Source organism: Sorex fumeus, unplaced genomic scaffold (assembly GCF_029834395.1).
Source record: "Sorex fumeus unplaced genomic scaffold, SorFum_2.1 ptg000030l, whole genome shotgun sequence".
Lineage (NCBI taxonomy): Eukaryota > Metazoa > Chordata > Mammalia > Eulipotyphla > Soricidae > Sorex > Sorex fumeus.
In genome coordinates, this window is record NW_026606087.1 from 7,472,191 (window position 1) to 7,490,750 (window position 18,560).

Genomic DNA, 18,560 nt, shown 5'->3' on the forward strand with positions numbered 1-18,560 from the left:
GGGATTTCCATTTGCTTGAGTGTGTCACCCACCCCTCAGTCACCCTGCAGAGGCAGGGCCCTAACTAAGAGGATGCATGACCTGAAGTCATAGTGGGTACCAGACTCCCCTTCCATGAGCCTAAAAGAACTAAGGAAAATCCCCAGGAAAAAGAGTGACAGCCTCCAGGCCTGGTGCCACCAGTCATCAGACTACATTCAGAAGTGACCACTGTGCCAACTGGTCACTATGCTAAGGTCAGAGGCACTGAGCCCTGTCTATGGCTAGCTAGGCATCTCCAAGACAATGGCAAACCAGTCATTTGGTCTGTAAATCTCTGTGAATGTCATACCAGCCAGCCCATGCTGTTGGCTACATCACTCATTCACTGGGATCCTTGGTGCCGTCCATCCTACCTCTGCTACCAGAGATAGAACAAAAGACATTTAAAATATGAAATAATTCAGTGAACCTAAAACTGAAAATCACCTAAAGCACAGTGTAATGGCTCAACAACTCAGGGCTGGACTGGGCTGGGCACTTGTGTGTACACAGGAGAAAGTCAGACTGACTTACTATTACTAGGCTTGGCTCAGCTACTCAGCATGACTCAGCACATTCTGGCTTGCTGCTTGCTTTCTCTCACATACCAATAATACACCACAGGGGTGCAGCCTGTCCTTACCCCCAGAGTCACAAAATCAATTTGGATAACACAGAAAGCATCCAAAGCACACTTCACAATCTCCAAGAAGATGGTTTCAGGAATAAGTGTAAACAACAATGATTAGATGTCAGGTTTCACAATTCATCAGAGGGTTGAGCTACATTCTTATTTTTACCAAAAATCCAGGTTCAGACAAGCAGTAGAGTTTCCAAGCAAGCCTGGCCAATTGCTGGTCTCCAAGCCAGCACTGGCAACTTTCATATCCTCAGCAGACATCAATCATCAATGACAGCACTTTCACCAAGCCCCAGGGTAACCTGATCCAATTTGGCCCAGAAGATAAAACTTACTTGCTTTCCCTAATGTGACACTCAAATCAAAGCAGAAAAAATTTGATCTGACCCAGCTTCCATACTACAAACACAGATAGCCCCCTCCATTCTTAGTTTGGAGCAGTAAACAACTTGTCTGTTACCCAGTCCTGACCAATGGGCCTCGGGGTGAAAACACCCAAGGCCCTTAGTGATGTCTCAGTTTCACAAGTACCACCCACATAGACCCTGGACCATACCCAGGTCTTGCCTTCAAACTTAGGCCTGGACTGGCCCCAGTGATAGCCACCTGGAAGTATGGAGACCCTTCTTCCAGACCACCATGAATTCTAGAAAGCCAGCTCTGCTCCCATGGGACAGGCCCTAAGAGTCAGACAAAGCTGCTAGCAGCCAGGAGGCAGGGAGGGGCAGACATAGGCTGACTCACAGCTGACTTGGTCTGTGTTCATGGACCAAATGTGAAGGCTGAGAACAGCCCGAGGGGCACCGAACAGGGTCATGGCCACTTCTCAGAGGGCATAGACACACAGAGACTTTCAGGGAACCCTGGAATATAATCATAGCACCCCACTACCCATCTCCCACAGAGTGGCCAGAGAGCATCTAATTCATGGTACAGCTACCCTGCTGAGGTCCTGCCATAGATACAGGCTGGATCGGAGGCAGTGCTCAGTTGGGTCAGGCTGGGTGTTCCCACAAGCAAGGATGGGGTCACATGGGAATGCCAGCATTTCCTTGCTCCACTATGTAGACTCGAGCTGGGTACATGGAATGGAGATGGAGGGGCTACGGTGTGAATGGCCACCTGTTGGATACCCAAGGTCGGGCTGCTTAGGCAGTGGTTTCTAACATACATCCTTTTGCCTGCCTGGATCTCCCCAAGGCACTTCTGCATCCACCCAAGAAATGAATTCAAGCTCTCACTCCCAAAGCTGTGTATCCCACACATGTCAGAGCCCCTGATGCTAATGGGGGTTGTGTGGAGGGGTCTTCCCCTAGCATTGCTGGAGCTCCCAGTCAACTGGTCTGGGTATCCTGAGCTGGGTGCCTCCTTTCCCAGAGGAGCCCCCACTTCTCCCTTAGCAAAGCAGACCCCAGTGTTGGTTGTGGGGGACAGAGTTGTCAGGGTTCTGCATCTGAAACAGAAGGCTCTGTCGGGGTGGTGCTAATCTCAAGGCCACAGTGACCAGGCTGGAGTGTAGCCCTTCCTTCTTCAGCAGAGCTGAGTGCCCACCTTCTCCCAGCTCACTGCTATATCCCAGTCTGTCTCCCCTGCCTCCACTGAGAAACCCAGGTTCTGCCTGCCCAGAACCTCACACACCTCAGCAGGCTCCTCTCCCCCCACCCACCAAATTCTCCCCGACAGCTGAGGTTCCGAACTCCTCACGATCTCCTTCCTCTTGCCACACTCCTTCCGCTGGTGTGACATGCTGGGCCCCTTTGCAGGTGCGAGGGGGATGGGGGGGGGGGTGCTAGCAGTCTCCTTTCTTCACCCTTCCCCCTGACTAGCTCACTCCCACTCTTTACATGGGCTCAGTTCAAGCCTCTTCCCCAAAGCCACCAGCTATCACACTAACCACATGATAGAAATAAATAAGGCACTTCTGTAGACAGGAAGTGACTCTTATTCAACATCAAACTGTGCTGAGGAGGCAGTGCAATAGAAAAGCGGGTAAGGCACTTGCCTTGCACACGGCCAATCCAGGCTTGATCCCTGCACTATGTGTATTTCCCCAAACCCAACAGAAGTGATCCCTAAGTGCAGAGAGCCAGGAGTAAGCCCTGAGCACAGCCAGGTATAGTCCCAAAACAAACAAACAAACAAACAACAACAACAACAACAAAATTCAATTCCCCATACTGAGCATGAATTCCTGTGCTCGGCTGCGGCTGCGTATTTACTAAAGGGAAGAACAACCAAAAGCTGAAGGCTATGACCACAGCTTGACTGTGGACCACCAAGCCCAGGCCAAGGCTGTGTACCCACCCAGGGGAGAACTGCGCACTGAGGGCTGAGCAGGTTCCTTAGACACGCCTGACCTTGGAAGAAGCAAAACCTTCTGTGCATTCAAATCCAGAGGGGACTGTTCCTCTCCAGGACAAATGCAATAGAGCACCTACCTGAAAATTCACCTGGCCTACTTCTAAGGCCCCCACACCAGGCCACGCCCTGTTTGCCAAGAAAGGAAGCACATTCCAGCAGGCTCCTGGCATGGACAAAGGTTTCTGTTTGGAGATCAGGTAGCTGACTTGGGGCCCACCTGACACAGAAGGCCAACCTGCCAGGCTTCCTTCCACATAGGCACATGGCACTCCCCTGCCAGGCCGGGTCACACAGGGAACTAGCCCTAGGCTGGGTCAGTTGTGTGTGTGTGTGTGTGTGTGTGTGTGTGTGTGTGTGTGTGTGTTTTAGAGGCAGGGGACAAAGGGGAGGGTATGTAGGTCTAGAAGGGGGTTTTCTGACCACTGACACCCCTAACGCACCTTTCTCACATTATAGAAGTCTCGGTGGGGGTTACTCTTCAACTCTTTAAACTCGGACATTTCATTTAACATCTCATGAAGGCTGAACTTGGATTCCAGAAAGTTTAGTCGCCGGTGACAATATGTTTTCCTGCAGGTTGGGAAGGGGGAGAAAGCACATTTGAGGAGATGTTGCATCCAGCACTCCAGCTTGGAGACCTCCAGGGTCGTTGGGGGTGAGGGGAACCCTCGAGCTTCCCACAGACTTGGCTGAGCTGTGTGACTGCCCCTGCATGCTCAGGAAAGTGAGCAGAGTGGAGAAGGGGCAAGAGGGAGCTGAGATCTCTGACCAGTTTTTGCACTTATAGGTTCCGGTGCTTAAGAAACTGACCCTGAGCCTCCTCTGGGCCAGACAGAGGAAGTCAGCTGCCTCGGGTTGGGTCAGGCCTGTGAAGGGTCCACTGCGGCGTGTAGAGGAGGCCAGTCTCCCCTTCTTCATCTCTTCTTACTTCCCTGCATCTATCCTCAGCCACCCTGAGTCCCCTAGCAGGATCAGCAATACAATCCAACTTTGAAGGCACGCCCTCCCCACCTTTGCATGCCAAGGGTATATATACCCTACCCTAACCCTGTTCCCAAGCTTCAAGACTAGATGCTGTGCTTTGTGGGCAAAGTAGAAACTCAGGGGTATTTGTTTATAAGGAAATCTCCAGGGAAGCCAAGCACCCATCAGCCCATGATGATGCCTGGTAGAAGACTATCTACTCCCTGTTCTCACACAGAACCCTCAGCCACCCAGACCCCATGAATAGCAGCTCCCTCAGCATCTGCTCACCCCAACTTTTATAAAGAGCAGCTGTGCCCCTGAACACACCAACTTCAGAACTTAACTGAGCCTCAGAGTCAAGCAGGAGTGGTTCAGCAGCACAGAGATGTCAAAGAGAGGTTCCAGCTCACACAGCCAGAGCCTCATCCTTCCCCAGGTTTGCTGGTAGCCTTTCTTCCCAGGGGTTAAGGGCAGCCTCCTCACACTACCGTCTCCTTCCAGCTTCACTCAGTTCCCCCAAACCCATCAGTGAGACCCAAGGCCCTGACACCCAGGCCCTGGGCCCACGCTCCTCTCCTCAGCCTGGCTCCACACTCATTCCTATCAAAACCCAAAGGTAGGAAAGATAAAGTGCCCCACATTCCTGTCCTGGCTGGCACACCCAACATAGCACTCAGGGCACCCAGTCCAGGCTTCACTCTCAGTGGCCCGCTGCAGTGCCCACCAAAAGTCAGAAGATAGCTGCCTGCCAGGTGAGTGGAGTTGGGCCACATGGGCCTCAGGCCTCATGGTGCTCTGATATATAGTCCCAAGCTCCCTTCTCTCCCCTCCGAAAATAGGAGGTCCTGATACAACCACCTTTGTCACCCCTCTCCAGCCCAGGGATGCCCAGGGCTGGGAACCCTGCCTGGGAAGCAGGAGGACAGTCATTCTCAGGGGCGCAGGGGACCACCCACCCACAGAAGCTGCATGTTAAGGCATGCAGAAGGGACCTGCAGCACCAGCTCTAAGACTCTGCAGGCCTGCACTGGAAAATTGTTGCAAAAATGCACAAAGCACTGGGGAAAGGAGAAACTGCTCTTTGTGGGGAGACTGACACGCTGGAATACCCAGAGCAAGAGTTTGGTGGGTCTTTCCCAGGCCCTGGGCCCACACACCTCCCCTCAGCCTGGCTCCACACTCATTCCACACACAAACCACAGAGGCAGGCAGGGCCGGGCTCTGACAAAGGGTGGGCTTACGTGGGGCCATCTGTGATGAGAGCCAAGATGTGGCTCATGTCCACGGTGTAGGTCTCCAGGTCGGGGTAGGGAAGGCTGTGGGGCTCTTGGTGCTCCAGCATTGTCTTGTCATCATACACGAAGAGAATGCCCCCCTGCATTCGGACCAAGTAGCCCAGGTTGGGGGGCGCATCATCCAGACAGTAGGGGTCTTCCTGAGGTTTTGGGGGAGGGTGGAAGTCTGCAACAGGGAATAGAGTGACGGCAAAGTGCCCTTGACCTTCTGAGCACAAGTGGGCTCCCAAGTTACATCCTGATGAGCTGGTGCTGGTTAGTCTCCTCACACCCACCCACCCCTGCCAGGCACTGCACCTCACTTGCCCTCCCCTGCTTCTCCTTACCCCTCAGCACTAGGTAAAATGATTTCATGTCTTTAAACACAAGTTTGATTTGCTCATTACTATACCCGCAGTAGCTAGAATACTCCCTGACACATGGCATCCACTGTAAACAAAAGCTTTTTCTTTTAAAATTTATTTAGTGGATGAAGTGTTGGATCATCACACCAGGTAGTGCTCAGAAGTTGTTCCTAGCTCTATTCTCCGGAGGAGTAATCCCAACAGTGCTCCTACGTGGTACCAGGGATTTGAACCAGAGTTAGGACAGCTATCAAGAGCCTTGCTTCATGTACTATCCTTCCAGGCCCCCAATCAAAAAAATTTTAATAGGCAGTGGGGATAGAGGTATTCTGGGCGAATAGTGCTCAAGGCTTATTTCTCACTCTGTGCTCATGGGCAGAGCTGGTGGACCCACGCATAGCAGAAAATGCCTTTTGGCTACTTCCCAGCTATGAGAATTGAGCCAAGCACTTCACCTCTCTGTCCCCGCCTGCTTACCTGTGGGAAGCATCACTGGTCTTACCCAGTGGGCCGACGTGAGGGCCTCAATAGTGGGCTGAGGGTAATGCTTTGTGAATGGTAATGCTCAACATATGAATCGCATACCCACCTCTCTTCTAACAGGCTTTCCTGAGTCTGGGAAGTCCTGTCTGTGCACAAGGAGCAGGTTATAAAAATGACTGTAAGACTGAGGGCATCAACTCCACACCTCAACTGACCTCAGTGCACAGGGCAGTTGGCCAGCTGCCCATTTGGACAGACAGAAACCCTAGGAGCCTTGCCATCAGAAGACAGCAACTTGGGCAACTCTGGCTGTCCCCATCAGTGTTCAGAACAGACCAACTTGTGCCAGGATAGCACATGCCCCCATCAGACACAGCCACGGGCAGCATAGGACCCCTGAAAGCATGCCAACAGCTTGTAAGTCAAAGGTGGGGGGCAGAGTGCAGGATGCCACCGCCCCCACAGCCCCTGTTACGGATAAGGGACACATCTGGCTATCACTCCTCACCTGTTTTTGCCAAAACTGGGGGCAAAAGTGGTCGACTTCCCCGCCACAAGGAAATGTGCCCAGAGGGCTGTGGTCTCTCGGTTTCAGGTGTCACAAAACCCGCCTTGTTCTTGACACCAAGTGTAGGGGCTGGTTCAGACTGTGGGGCGCCAGGCTCGGGCACGTGCTCAGACCCTGGAACCTCACCACCCTGTCAGAATCCATATTCACCCTCCTCCCTCCCCTGACAGCTCTGCTTGTTCTGGGTCCCCTCACAGGCTGCACAGATGCCTGGGCCCCTGCTCTCCCCAACTCGAGTCACACACCCAGACTGCCATTTGTCAAATACTCCCTCAAGGCCCCTTGACGTTAAATGCTTACTTGATGCCTCTCAGCGTTAAATGCTCAAAGTCCCTCCATATTAAATACTCACTCATTGTCCCTTAGACTGCACTAAAGGCACCCCAGACATTTGAACATTTAATCGTCACAACAGGCCCAAGAGATAGACACAAACAGACTGACAAACAGGCTGGAGAGAGGTGGCACTTAGGCCTCAGGGCAGATGCATTTAACCCTCCCACAGCTGCAGGCGTGCCCTCTGGGTCTCTCCCTACCTGCCCTGGCCCCAATGCCACTTCTATTGTCTGATCCCAGGGTCTTAATAGCCCTCCAGACACAGCAGACTTCTAAAGTCAAGGACTGTCTTTCCTCTGCATCAGTTTCTTCTCTCTCTCTCTCACTCTCTCTTTCTCTTTCTCTCTCTCTCTCTCGCTCATTCAGTCTCTCTCCCTCCCTCTCTCTCTCTTGCTCATTCGCTCTCTCGTTCTCTCTCTCGCTCTTGCTCTCTCCCTCTCTCCTTCCTTTGATTATATTTATTGGCCACACCTGATAGTGCTCAGGGCTTACTCCTAGCTCCATGTTTGAAGATCACTCCTGGTGGGGCTTGGGCTACCATATAGGGTGGTAGGGTTTAAATCCTGGTCAAGGGATAAAATCCAGGTCAGTCTCGTGCAGGGGCCCAGGCACCGGTGCAGCCTGTAAGGGGCCCCACCTGTCGTGCTATTGTGCATCTCTTTTTTTCTACAGCTCAGCTCCGTCTGTGGTGATGTGGCCCCACAGGGCCAGAGAAGCAATCCTCAGGGAAATCAGAAAGTACCAGAATTTAGACCTTCTGTCTAAATATTCATCTGGAGGACACATTCAGTGAGTATCTCGACCAAGAACTAAGCCACGCCCCCTGAGTACCCCTATTCCCCCTTGCTAGTTCATACCTGGAAGACCTTCTTCTGGGGATGCAGTGTCAGCCCGCCGGTGGCCCAGGTACTGAGCTGTGGTCCGCGGGAAGCGATGGTAGGCAAGCCGGGCGTACTTCTCCCGGATCTTCAGAGCCTTGGCCAGGCTCTTGGCCGCCTGCTCATAATCCTCCAGGGTGATCTGCAGAAAGGAGTGGGCAGCAAAGTGATCAAATACACGGCCAAAGAGCGCTGGTCTTAGCAAGAGGTTGGCACTTGCACAACAGCAGGGAATATGGGTTTGGGGAGTGCCCCCCCCACCCCACCCCATCTGTCTGGTAAGAGCAATGCACTGTGTGCCACAATTGCAAAGATGCTGTGGTTTATGGGGAGTACCTGAGTGTCCCTGGGGAGTCTGGGATTTGAGGTGTGCGACATCTGTGGGTGTGAAGGCCAACCCTGTGAAAATTGGGGGGCTGAGTTTCTCAGGAGCCACCACCATGAACAACATTTGACAATTTGTCACAACCAGCTGCTGGGGTCTAGAGACTCCACTGGAAAGGGTTCTGGAGAGCTGAGAAGGGGGGGGGGTCCCTCCTATTGCTCCCATGAGCTTTCCTCTATGCAGAATTTCCTCTGAATCCTTTCTCTGCAAATCTGCATCATGAAGACAGCTCCGTGTGGGATTACAGGAGTCTTCCTAGTGAATCACAGAACTCAGGGATGGTCCTGGGGGCCCTGACATAGAAGAGATAGGGTTGCCAGTCCTAGAAACATGGGGGCAGGGCTACACACTCCAAAGCCAGCCTCATATCTGCTGATTAAACCACCTACATGAGAAGACAGAGCCTGCGTCCTGTCCCTGGTCGGGTGAGCACCATTATTCTCATGTGAAAAATACCGAGATTGCCTCAGAGAAGCCGGGTACTCGCAGAGAACCTCTGAGCTGCACCTGCTGGTGGGCCAATGCCAGGCTTCTGAGTCCTACTAGTCAGCCCAAAGCATAATGACCACAAGCTGTGTTACACACCTGGCATGTATTATATGACCAGCCCTTTCTGGAGACTCACTGTAACCCACTTTACAAATGGGGAAACTGAGTCCTAGAGAGAATTATACATCCTTCCCATGCAAGTCTTTATACTTGTACCAAATGCTCCTCCTTGCTTTTTATTAAGGAGGTAACCTTTCCTTTCCCACCTTCATGGTCCCTGGGTCCATTTGTTCATTCCATTTTACACCTTTTATTGGTGGCTTCTGGAAACAGTGGGAAGAGGTAAGCATCTTAGACAAAAATCTGACCCTGTCAGTAACAAAGGCAAACACTGTCTGTGGAACGTATGGGATCAGCAGGGGCTCCATGCCATGGCTAAGGCTATCAGAGAGGGGCTCAGGATCCCAGTGAAACCAGTGACCACATACCCACATGTAGGCACTGAGACGCTCATGCCCATGAATATACCCCCTGGAAGATGAGGTCATCTACAGAGGAAGCCTAAGTCTCACATACCTCTAGCTCTCTGAAAATTAACTTCCCAGTTTATGGGCAGCAATGCCCCATGACACACCTGTCATAAGACTGGTAGAAAAGTATGTTAAAACACCAGGCCAATGTCCCCTCGCTGAGCTGGAGGTCAGCCACTTTAATTGAACCCATCTACTATCCTGCCTTAGGGCTGGAGCAATAACACAGTGGGTAGGGCGTTTGCCTTGCATGCAGCTGATCCAGCAGATCCGAGTTCAATTCATCTGCCCCTCTTGGAGAGCCCGGCAAGCTTCCAAGAGTATCCCACCTGCACGGCAAAGCCTGGCAAGCTACCCGTGACATATTTGATATGCCAAACACAGTAACAAGTCTCACAATGTTACTGGGCCTGCTCAAGCAAATTGATGAACAATGGGAGGACAGTGACAGTGACAGTGACTATCCTGCCCCATGCCTGAGGCCAGGTGGACAGTCTGAGCCCTGCTCAGGATACTGCATCTTCAGACAAGACATATGCTGTTCCCAACTCAACAAAAAACTTCCATCTATATGAGCTGAAATAACAAAGTATATCAAAGTATATCTTGCTAATTTAGCCACACAATCAAACACTATGAACTACAAAAAAAAATAATAATAAAAATGCAATAACTGGGGAGATAGCACCCACTTAGGGATGCATGCTTTGCATGTACAGCCTCAGTCAAACCCAGTACTGCATGGCCCTCCATGTTTTGTCAGGCATAGCCCTAGAGACTCCCCAAGGACTGGGGGCCCAGGTGGCACCACATCCTCAGGTCTCTGCATTGAGTATGTGGCCTGGTTGGTTGAGTGTTGCTGGTAGTTCCCCAGCGCCCCCCTAAGCTCAGCCTAGGACCCCCCCCAAAATAAAGAAAAATTTAACTCTTTAAATTTATAATTTCTTATAAAGAAAAATTTAAATCCAAAAATAATATTTTAATATATTGATATAGCATTACCTTAAGTAAAGCAAAACACAAAGGCACAGTACAATGTATAGTATAAACTATCATATGAGCAAAAATAAATAAACTCTATATTCATACTTAATTGGAAGCACATAGGTTCTGTGAGAATACACAAGAAACCAAAATCAATTCTGAGGAGAGAAAGTGGATGAGGTCTGTATCATTTAAATTTTATACCATATGCAAAGGTTTTGTCACACACAAAATTTAAAATTTAAAGCTAGAATGAAACTGATGTGTGTAAAATGCTTTGCTTTCTGAGATACATGCTGTTTTCTAAAATTAATGTTAATAAGTAGAGAGAGGACTGGAAGATAACTCAAGAGACATGAATGCATTCTTTTTATTATGGTTGTGGGGGGAGAGGCCTCACATCCAGCATGCCAAGGACTTAGTCCTGGATCTATATTCAAGGATCACTCCTGGCAGGGTTCAAGGGACCACATGAGGTGCTGGGGATCAAACCCAAGTAGGCAATGCAAGGCAAATTCCCTACCTGCTGAACAATAACTCTGGTTCTCATGAATGTATTCTTATATTCATTTGCACTGCACTGCACTGTCTTCCCGTTGTTCATCGATTTGCTCGAGTGGGCCCAGTGACATCTCCATTTTGAGACTTGTTGTTACTGTGTTTGGCATGTTGAATACATCACTGGTAGCTTGCTAGGCTTTGCTGTGCGGGCAAGATACTCTCTGTAGCTTGCCGGGCTCTCTGAGAGGGGCGGAGGAATCGAACACGGCTCGGCTGGGCTGGCTGCGTGCAAGGCAAACACCCTACCACTGTGCTATCGCTCCAGTCCCTTATATTCATTAAGTCTCAAATTTGATCACTGAAAATGCATGCCCCGTCCCCCGAAGCACCAACAGTTGAGCCCCCCCATCCAGCACCATTACGGTGGCCTGGTACCACTGGGTACCACAGAACCACTGGGTCCAATTTGCACCTCATGGATAAACCATAGCAAGAGACAGTCTGCCCAGTTACCAAGTGTCACCAGAGAAGCCCCAGACCCCTTACCCCAGCCTGCACTGTTTGGGAGATTGGTGGAGGGAGGGGTGGGAGAAACAGAATACCAATGCTAACTGAGACAGAAGTAGTAGGTTGAGAGCCATGAGTTGGAGCCAAACTGAACCCTGACACTAACTTAGTGGAAGTTCTTTTCAAGCAGTACACCATCCAAATGGGCAAAAATACCCATTTGCCATAACTGGATTAATCACCTGGGAGCCGGGGGGTGGAGGTGGAGGTGGGGGTAGTGGGGAGCTGTCCGAGTCTGTGTTTAAGACACTGACCTAAGCCCATAGGAAAAGCAGAATCTGCAGTAATTGGTTTCAAGCAAACCATCCAAATGCACGACTTTGAGTCCATTCACCCTGGAAATCACAACTGTCTGCAGGCAGAGAGGAACTTCCAGATGATCGGGAATTTATAGGCTGGGATCCAGATACCAGCCAGATTTCCCCCAACACTCCTCTCCCCGCACATACAACTTCAGTTAGGAACCCCTCCCCCTCTCTTACAGACCCCCTACAAACTAAGCCAGGTGTCCCCAGAGTCCAAGAGGCCTCAGCATATACACACTCACAAGTTTACATACACACAAACACACACATACACACGCAGACGACACACCCACATATATATATACTCACACAATATGCACACACACTCATATATACACACTCACACACATGCACACTCATACATTCACAGTCACTCACACATTTACTTACGCGCACACACACACACACACACACACACAGTGGGGTGGGAAAGGCCTTACCCCAGCACAGTAGTCCCCGCTGATGGTGACCCTCTGGAACTCGGGCATGGCATAGGGCCCTGGCGTGGGCTGCGAAGCAGTGCCCGTGATCACAGGGGTTGGGGGAGACATGGCCGGGCTGGCTGTCGAGGGACCCTTCCAATCTGGCTGTGTCGTCGGCATTTGCAGAGACAGGGACTGAGACCGAATCATCTTGAAACTTTTCTTTCTAAAAGCAAGGGAAAAGGGGAGACAACATGAGCAGAGGATGAGGGTCCTTTGTTACACTCAGGGCAGGAGGATTTTGCTGAGCCCACTCCTGCTGGCCCTACCATGCTGGCCGGGGCACACAGCCTCTTTGTGCATCTCCTCCCATACATCCTTAGTGAGATACGAAGCAGACATGAGTGACCCAGCCCTGCAGTCACACAGAGAAGGTGAATGCCTCCGGAGAGAGGGCAGAGCCCACTGCAGAGTTCTTGCACTGGAGGTCAAGAGAGGTGAGAACAGAGCGAGGGCGAATAGCTAGGACTTCCCATGTGCATGCGCACTGCATGCTCTCAGCAGATAACCCCAATCTAAGCCCCAGCAGGTCAGCAGCCTCAGGAAGGGCTATGAACCGCCCCAGACCGTCACGCTGGGTTTCCCAGGCTGAGTGGGCCCGGAAGCCAGGAGAGAACATGACCATCCGCTAGCCCCACCTTTTTGTTTCATAAAGGAGTCAGGGATAGTGAAAAGCCTTTGCCAAGTTGCAGGGCAATGTGGCCAGTCCTCCTTCTCCTCCTCCCTGGTCTCTGTTCTGCCCGGCCCCTACAGCTCTTTGCTTCAGTCTGACTTGGGTCACCCGGGCTGACGCTGCCAGGCAGGCACAAATATGCACATATTTGGGGAAAGGGATTGCTCAGAACCAACTGCTTGTCCCTCTGGACCTGTCAGCACTCCACCAAAGGATGACTTCACAAACTGTTGGGAAAGTGGGCACAAGGTTGGTTCAAAATGCCACAAGCACATTTGCAAAGCAGATTTGCAAGCACAGCCTTATTGACTAACGTCATTAATTAACATTTCTAATGCCAGCAGAAATGCTGACAGGGAGGCTGCCAGCACTCTCTCCCCTGTTTCCTTCCACCTCCCCTGGAGCCCAGACCCCAACTTTGCCTCTGAGCAGGGTTCCCTGGCAGAAAACAGCTGACCTCATGATCCATGTGGTGCCAAAGGGCCCAGCTGCCTCCTAGATATTGATCCCGGCAACCCAGGCCTACGATCACCAGCAAAGATCTCAGTGACAAGCCCACAGACATTCTTGTCTTCTCCAGGCACCAGGAACGCCTTCAAGGGGTGGAGAAATCTGTGGCTCCCCAAATGAGCCTTATTTTCTTACTCACCTGGAAGCAACTGTCTTCCTCCTGGCTCTGGGCCAAGCCACTTCCCAAAACCCACTCTGGGTGCAGTAACCACAAGCTTTCCAGAAATATACACTCACCACTTGCCAAGGCTCTCTGGCCTTTATTTGTCCACCTGCAGCATCACATCCTCAGAGACAAAGCTGTTTGCCCCTTGAAAAAGGAGGGAGCTCCTTTTCAGGAGTTGGCCTCTGCCCTGCCCCGTCCCCGCAGAGCAGATGCACTGGGTGGTTCAGGAAGCAGCCTGAGCTCTGGGAGCCTTGAGCCAGGCTTTCCCCCGCCTTCTGTCCATCCATCACATGGAGCAGAGCCAACCATCCTGCTCCAGGGCGATGCTCATTCAGGCCAGCACACCCTGCTCAGAGGCAGATGAGAGGAGGGAGGGAGGCTCACCCTGGGTCTTTGCACCTCACACCGAGAGGATGAGCCATTGCTTTGGGCTCTTTTCACGTTCTAATGGGATCTTCCAGACTCTGTGGGATTATGACTACCGGGTCACTCCATGTGCCTCTAGGCTGCTTTATCTCTCTGCCAGCTTCACTCCCAATCAGCTGAAGCCAAACTGCCTACAGACCAGTCCTGGCAAGAAGAAGCAAGCACGTGTAAGGTGAACAACAGATCAGGAAGGTTAAAGTGAAAAACCACCATCGTGATCTGAGGGCTGGATGGGGGGTAAACCCAGTGGCCCCCTAGGAATGCCCATCTTCCTTCTCTCTAGTGCCCCCCAGGACAGCCCCCTAGTTGTCCTCCTGAAGTCACCACTGCAGACTCCAGCCTTGGACTGCAGGTGAGCAGAAGGTGTTCTCAGGTGAACTCAATGAGCTCAGCAGGCATGAGGGACAAGTCATGCAATGGGGCACAACAGCGTCTACCCCACCCATCTTAGGCTGGGATCATCAGAGCTAACCTTGATGCTCGTATCTTGGGCAAGGGGGAAAGGTACCTAGAACCCGAGAAGAGGGTCCCTACGTTCGATTTCTATTGCTGTGTAACAAATGGAAATTTGACTTCAAACACTACCCAGCTTGAGGCCTCTGGATGAGCTGTCTGGGAAATACTGCTGGCCTGGGTCCTATGTTTCAAGTGTAGAAAGATAAAAATCCAGATGCCAAATGATGATGCTGTGCATTTGAAACCTACGTCTTGTTATAAACCAGTGCCACTTCAATGCTGGCCACACTCAGCAGTTCTCCAGACACTCTATGAAAGAAACTGCTTCCAGGTCCATTCAGGGTAATGGTAGATCCCAGTTCTGTGGGACAGTAAGACTGAGAGTGCTGGCTCATTGATACATGCCATGGCCCCCTCCATCCCTCAGAGCCAGGCACGATGCTGTTCCCAAGGGCTTCAAGTCCCCCTGACATTCCCAGTTACTCCCTGCCTGAGAAAGCTCTTAGCTCACATATTTAGACCAGGACCAATTCATACTCAGTCTGGAGATTAACACAGCCCATCTTCGAAACCATTTCACAGACTTTTCCTACCACAGATCTGATAGCTAGTTTCCACTCCACACAAACAGGGTTCAGCCTGCCAAGGTCGAGAACAGCAACTGAGCAACTGAGTGTGTGTGTTTACATGCCAGCCTTCTTGCCCACCCAGGTCCAGCTGAAGCCAAGCCCACACATGTCATCATAGAAAAAGCAGTCAACCATAAACAGTCTCTGAGTCACAGAGCTGTGGAATTTCTTGCTTGGAAAGGACTTTATTGTTTTGGGTTCTTTATTTTGGAGTCACACACAGTGAATCTCAGACCTTACCTCTGGTACCTCTGGTTCTATGCTCAGGGATCACTCCTGATCATAATTGGGGGACCATATGTGGTGCCAGGATTCATAGAATTGGAATTGGCCACATGCAAGGCAAACCCCTTCCCACTGTACTAGCTCTCCAGCCCCTGGAAAGAACTTTAAAGATGATACACTCCCATCTTCTCATTGAGGCAGCCTCCAATGACAGAAAGCTCACTACTTCTCTGAATAAGACATTAGCATGAAATTGTTCATTCAAAATACATTAACCAAGCATCAAGTCTGCCAGGCTAAAGCTAGGCATGCAAGCACAAGAGAACAACAGCTCTGTGCTCTGCTGATATGAGTAAGTTCTTCTTTGGGACAAATTAAGAGGTGTCTGTCCTTGATCCCACCTGTCACACTCCATGCTCACCCTCAGGGCATCAGAGCAAGCCAACTTGCTCCATGCCACAGCTGGTGCCCCTCCTTCCCCACCCACACGTCCACCTGGCAAATGCGCCCTGTTGCCAAGGAGCTGGAGGCCTCATGTGTTGGGCTGCGAAGGTGCCAGCTGCAGGCCGAGTGCCCAAAAGGCCAGGAAGCTGCTTGGTCTCCTGAATGACAGGGACCTTCTTGCCCAACAAGGTTCTCACACCAGCTGGTAAGCAGCTCTCCTGGGCTGTTGTTACGGCTTCTCACAGAACCTGCCGGGCTCCCTCCTACTCTGTGGCCCTTGTCTACTCCAGCCATGTCCTTCACTCCAGCTCCTGCTCTGCTTCTGACCAGTGATTCTAAGACAAGTCTGAATTTAGCTTAGCCCTCGGGTTCCCTAGACATAAGCCAGCACAGATGGAAACCCATTTCCCTACATGGAGTGGGTTCCAGAGGAGACACCTCATCTGACCCCCGAGTGGGGAGCGATGAGGCCATGGGTTAGAGGTGGTTCCCTGGATCATTTTTGGATGGAGAGGGAAACATTCCAGAAAGGGGAGTCCTGTGGGCTCCCTCAGATCATTCTGGTAGAGACTCACTGTTATGAAGGCAGAAATTCCACCCACCATGGCGAGGAATCACTGCTCACTACAACGGTCCTCAAAGAAGTGGGGTGGGGCCCTGGTGGGAGGGGACCTACTCTGTGACTGAGAATGGAGGAGCAAAGAACCACAATGTGGGATACAGAAGGCACATGCAGACCCCACAGCATAGACCCCCCCCCCCCCACCCAGGGACTGGATGCCAAACCAGCTTTGACTGGCATAGCTGAAGCCGACCAGATGTGAAGACTCACCCCTCCATCCCCTTCTCTTTTCCCAGTCCTCCTCACCTCCTCTCCTTGCCAAAAGCAGGCACTCCCACAAACTCAGAGGTCAAAATTAATTTAATTTTTATTACCTTTTTTTTTCTTTTTGGATCACACCCGGCAATACACAGGAGTTACTCCTGGCTCGTGCACTCAAGATCACTCCTGGCAGTGCTCGGGGGACCATATGGGATGCTGGGAATTAAACCTGGGTGGGCCGCATGCAAGGCAAACACCCTTTCCACTGTGCTATAACTCCAGCCCAAATTTTTATTACCTTTTAAATTAAGTCTTAGACTCTCTATTCTTTAAAAGTAGGAGTCCTGGCAGTTTCAAATGAAACTTCTCTATCAATAGTCCTGAATTTCAAACATCACCTGCCCCTGATTTAAGATGCTTCCTAAAACAACATGGTTTAACCCTTGCACTATTCCCAATTCCTAATAAATGCCTGCTTATCTATTTTACTAAAATCATTCTTGAGAAGGTGACTATTCTGGGATGTCTGTTTTTTAGATAAAGTCTGTCCCTTTTTTTTGCTAATTAAAAGAAAAGGCTGTGGTGTGGCTTTTATAATTGAACACACAATGCCTACATCTTAGTAAGCACATGCTGAGCATAGTTCAAAGTTCTCTAGGTGACTCAGGGGCATCCTTGTGCAATGCAATCACCATCTTACAGGTGTTTCATCCTTAGACTGCAGTGCTTTGAATACTTGTGTTTGCTTCTCATAATTATTCTGCTTCCTCCTCCACAGATGACTGCCAAATAATAGTAACAAAAACAGGAACACAGATGGTGTTTGAAGCACTGTGTTAAACAGTCATGCATATTAGCTCATTTAATTCTTACCAGCTAGATCCCTTAATAAAGGTATTCTCATTTTGTATCTCAGCCTCCTGCAGTTAAATGACTTGCCCACAGCTTCCAGTCCACAGTATGAGGAGCAGTTGTCATTTGAACCCAGACAATCTGACCCAAAACTGAGCTGGTCACACATCACACATCACATCTGTGATTCTACCTACAAAAGTCCAAACTTCCCCTAATTTGTGTCTTTACATTCCCAATAGAACAGGAAGCAAGAGTGCAACAGTCATTCTAAAGTAAGAATGTAAAGGAAGAATAAATTGGAGATGAGAATGGGAAGATTGGGAGAATGATAGTTGTATGGTAGAGGGTTTGGGGAGAAAGTGTGATTAAAATGTTTGAAATTGTGGTAACAGTTACATAGCTATGAGGATACAAAAACTATGTACATTCACACTTCAGCTGGGTTTATCACATGATACATAATTTTATCTCAATAAAGCTTCCTAAAAAAAGAAGAAATGGGATAGTCAGAAGAACCCTAGTATGTATTTTGGTCGCTTAGAGGCTTTGCAGGTTGTCATCATTGGTGACTAAATTTCAACTATGCACTTCTGTGATGTAAGTAAAAGTCAAGAAATAGGATGAGATTCCAAGTGAACCCCAGGGCCTAGGGATGGCTGGCAGTAGGGTGGCTGCTCTGTGCGTGTGAGGCTGATGAAGCTGTGAGTTCAACCCCCAGTATCACTCCACAGGCCAGGAGCGACTCCAACTGCTATCTGGGATCGTTCAGTGTCATAATCAAGTGTGTGAGCTCTGGAACACTACAACCAAGCATATGTGACCACTGGTGATCACAGAAACAATAAGGAAGGGTAGGGAAAAGTAGGGAGGGGAGGGAAGGGAAGGGAAGGGAAGGGAAGGGAAGGGAAGGGAAGGGAAGGGAAGGGAAGGGAAGGGAAGGGAAGGGAAGGGGAGAGGAGAGGAGAGAAGGGGAGGGAAAGATTAGGGAAGGGGGAAAATTTTTTAAAAAACTACAAAAATGCGAATTTCATAGGATCAGCAACACTAAACTTATCCAAAGTACAAAAAGGTATTAATTCAAACTGGTGTTTTTATGTTTACACTTATATTGTATATAAATTATAATATATTATTATAGCACATTATTATCAGTCAAAATATGAAATATGAATTCAACTATTCCATCAATTCTGGCTAAGAAAGCTATACATATATTAA

At 50.1% G+C, this 18,560-nt stretch overlaps 1 protein-coding gene across 3 annotated transcripts in view; it reads right to left on the reverse strand.

Moving 5' to 3' along the window:
* The window catches only part of AMPD3 (adenosine monophosphate deaminase 3), a 49,743-nt gene that overhangs the window by 14,279 nt on the left and 16,904 nt on the right, over positions 1-18,560 (reverse strand). For all 3 annotated transcript variants that reach the window (XM_056116118.1, XM_056116117.1, XM_056116116.1), the window contains exons 3-6: positions 12,094-12,301; positions 7,872-8,034; positions 5,230-5,449; positions 3,463-3,592 (exon numbers count right to left, since the gene is read on the reverse strand). In XM_056116118.1, coding sequence (XP_055972093.1) covers positions 3,463-3,592; positions 5,230-5,449; positions 7,872-8,034; positions 12,094-12,301 — 721 coding nt within the window. The remainder of the gene's footprint in view (positions 1-3,462; positions 3,593-5,229; positions 5,450-7,871; positions 8,035-12,093; positions 12,302-18,560) is intronic.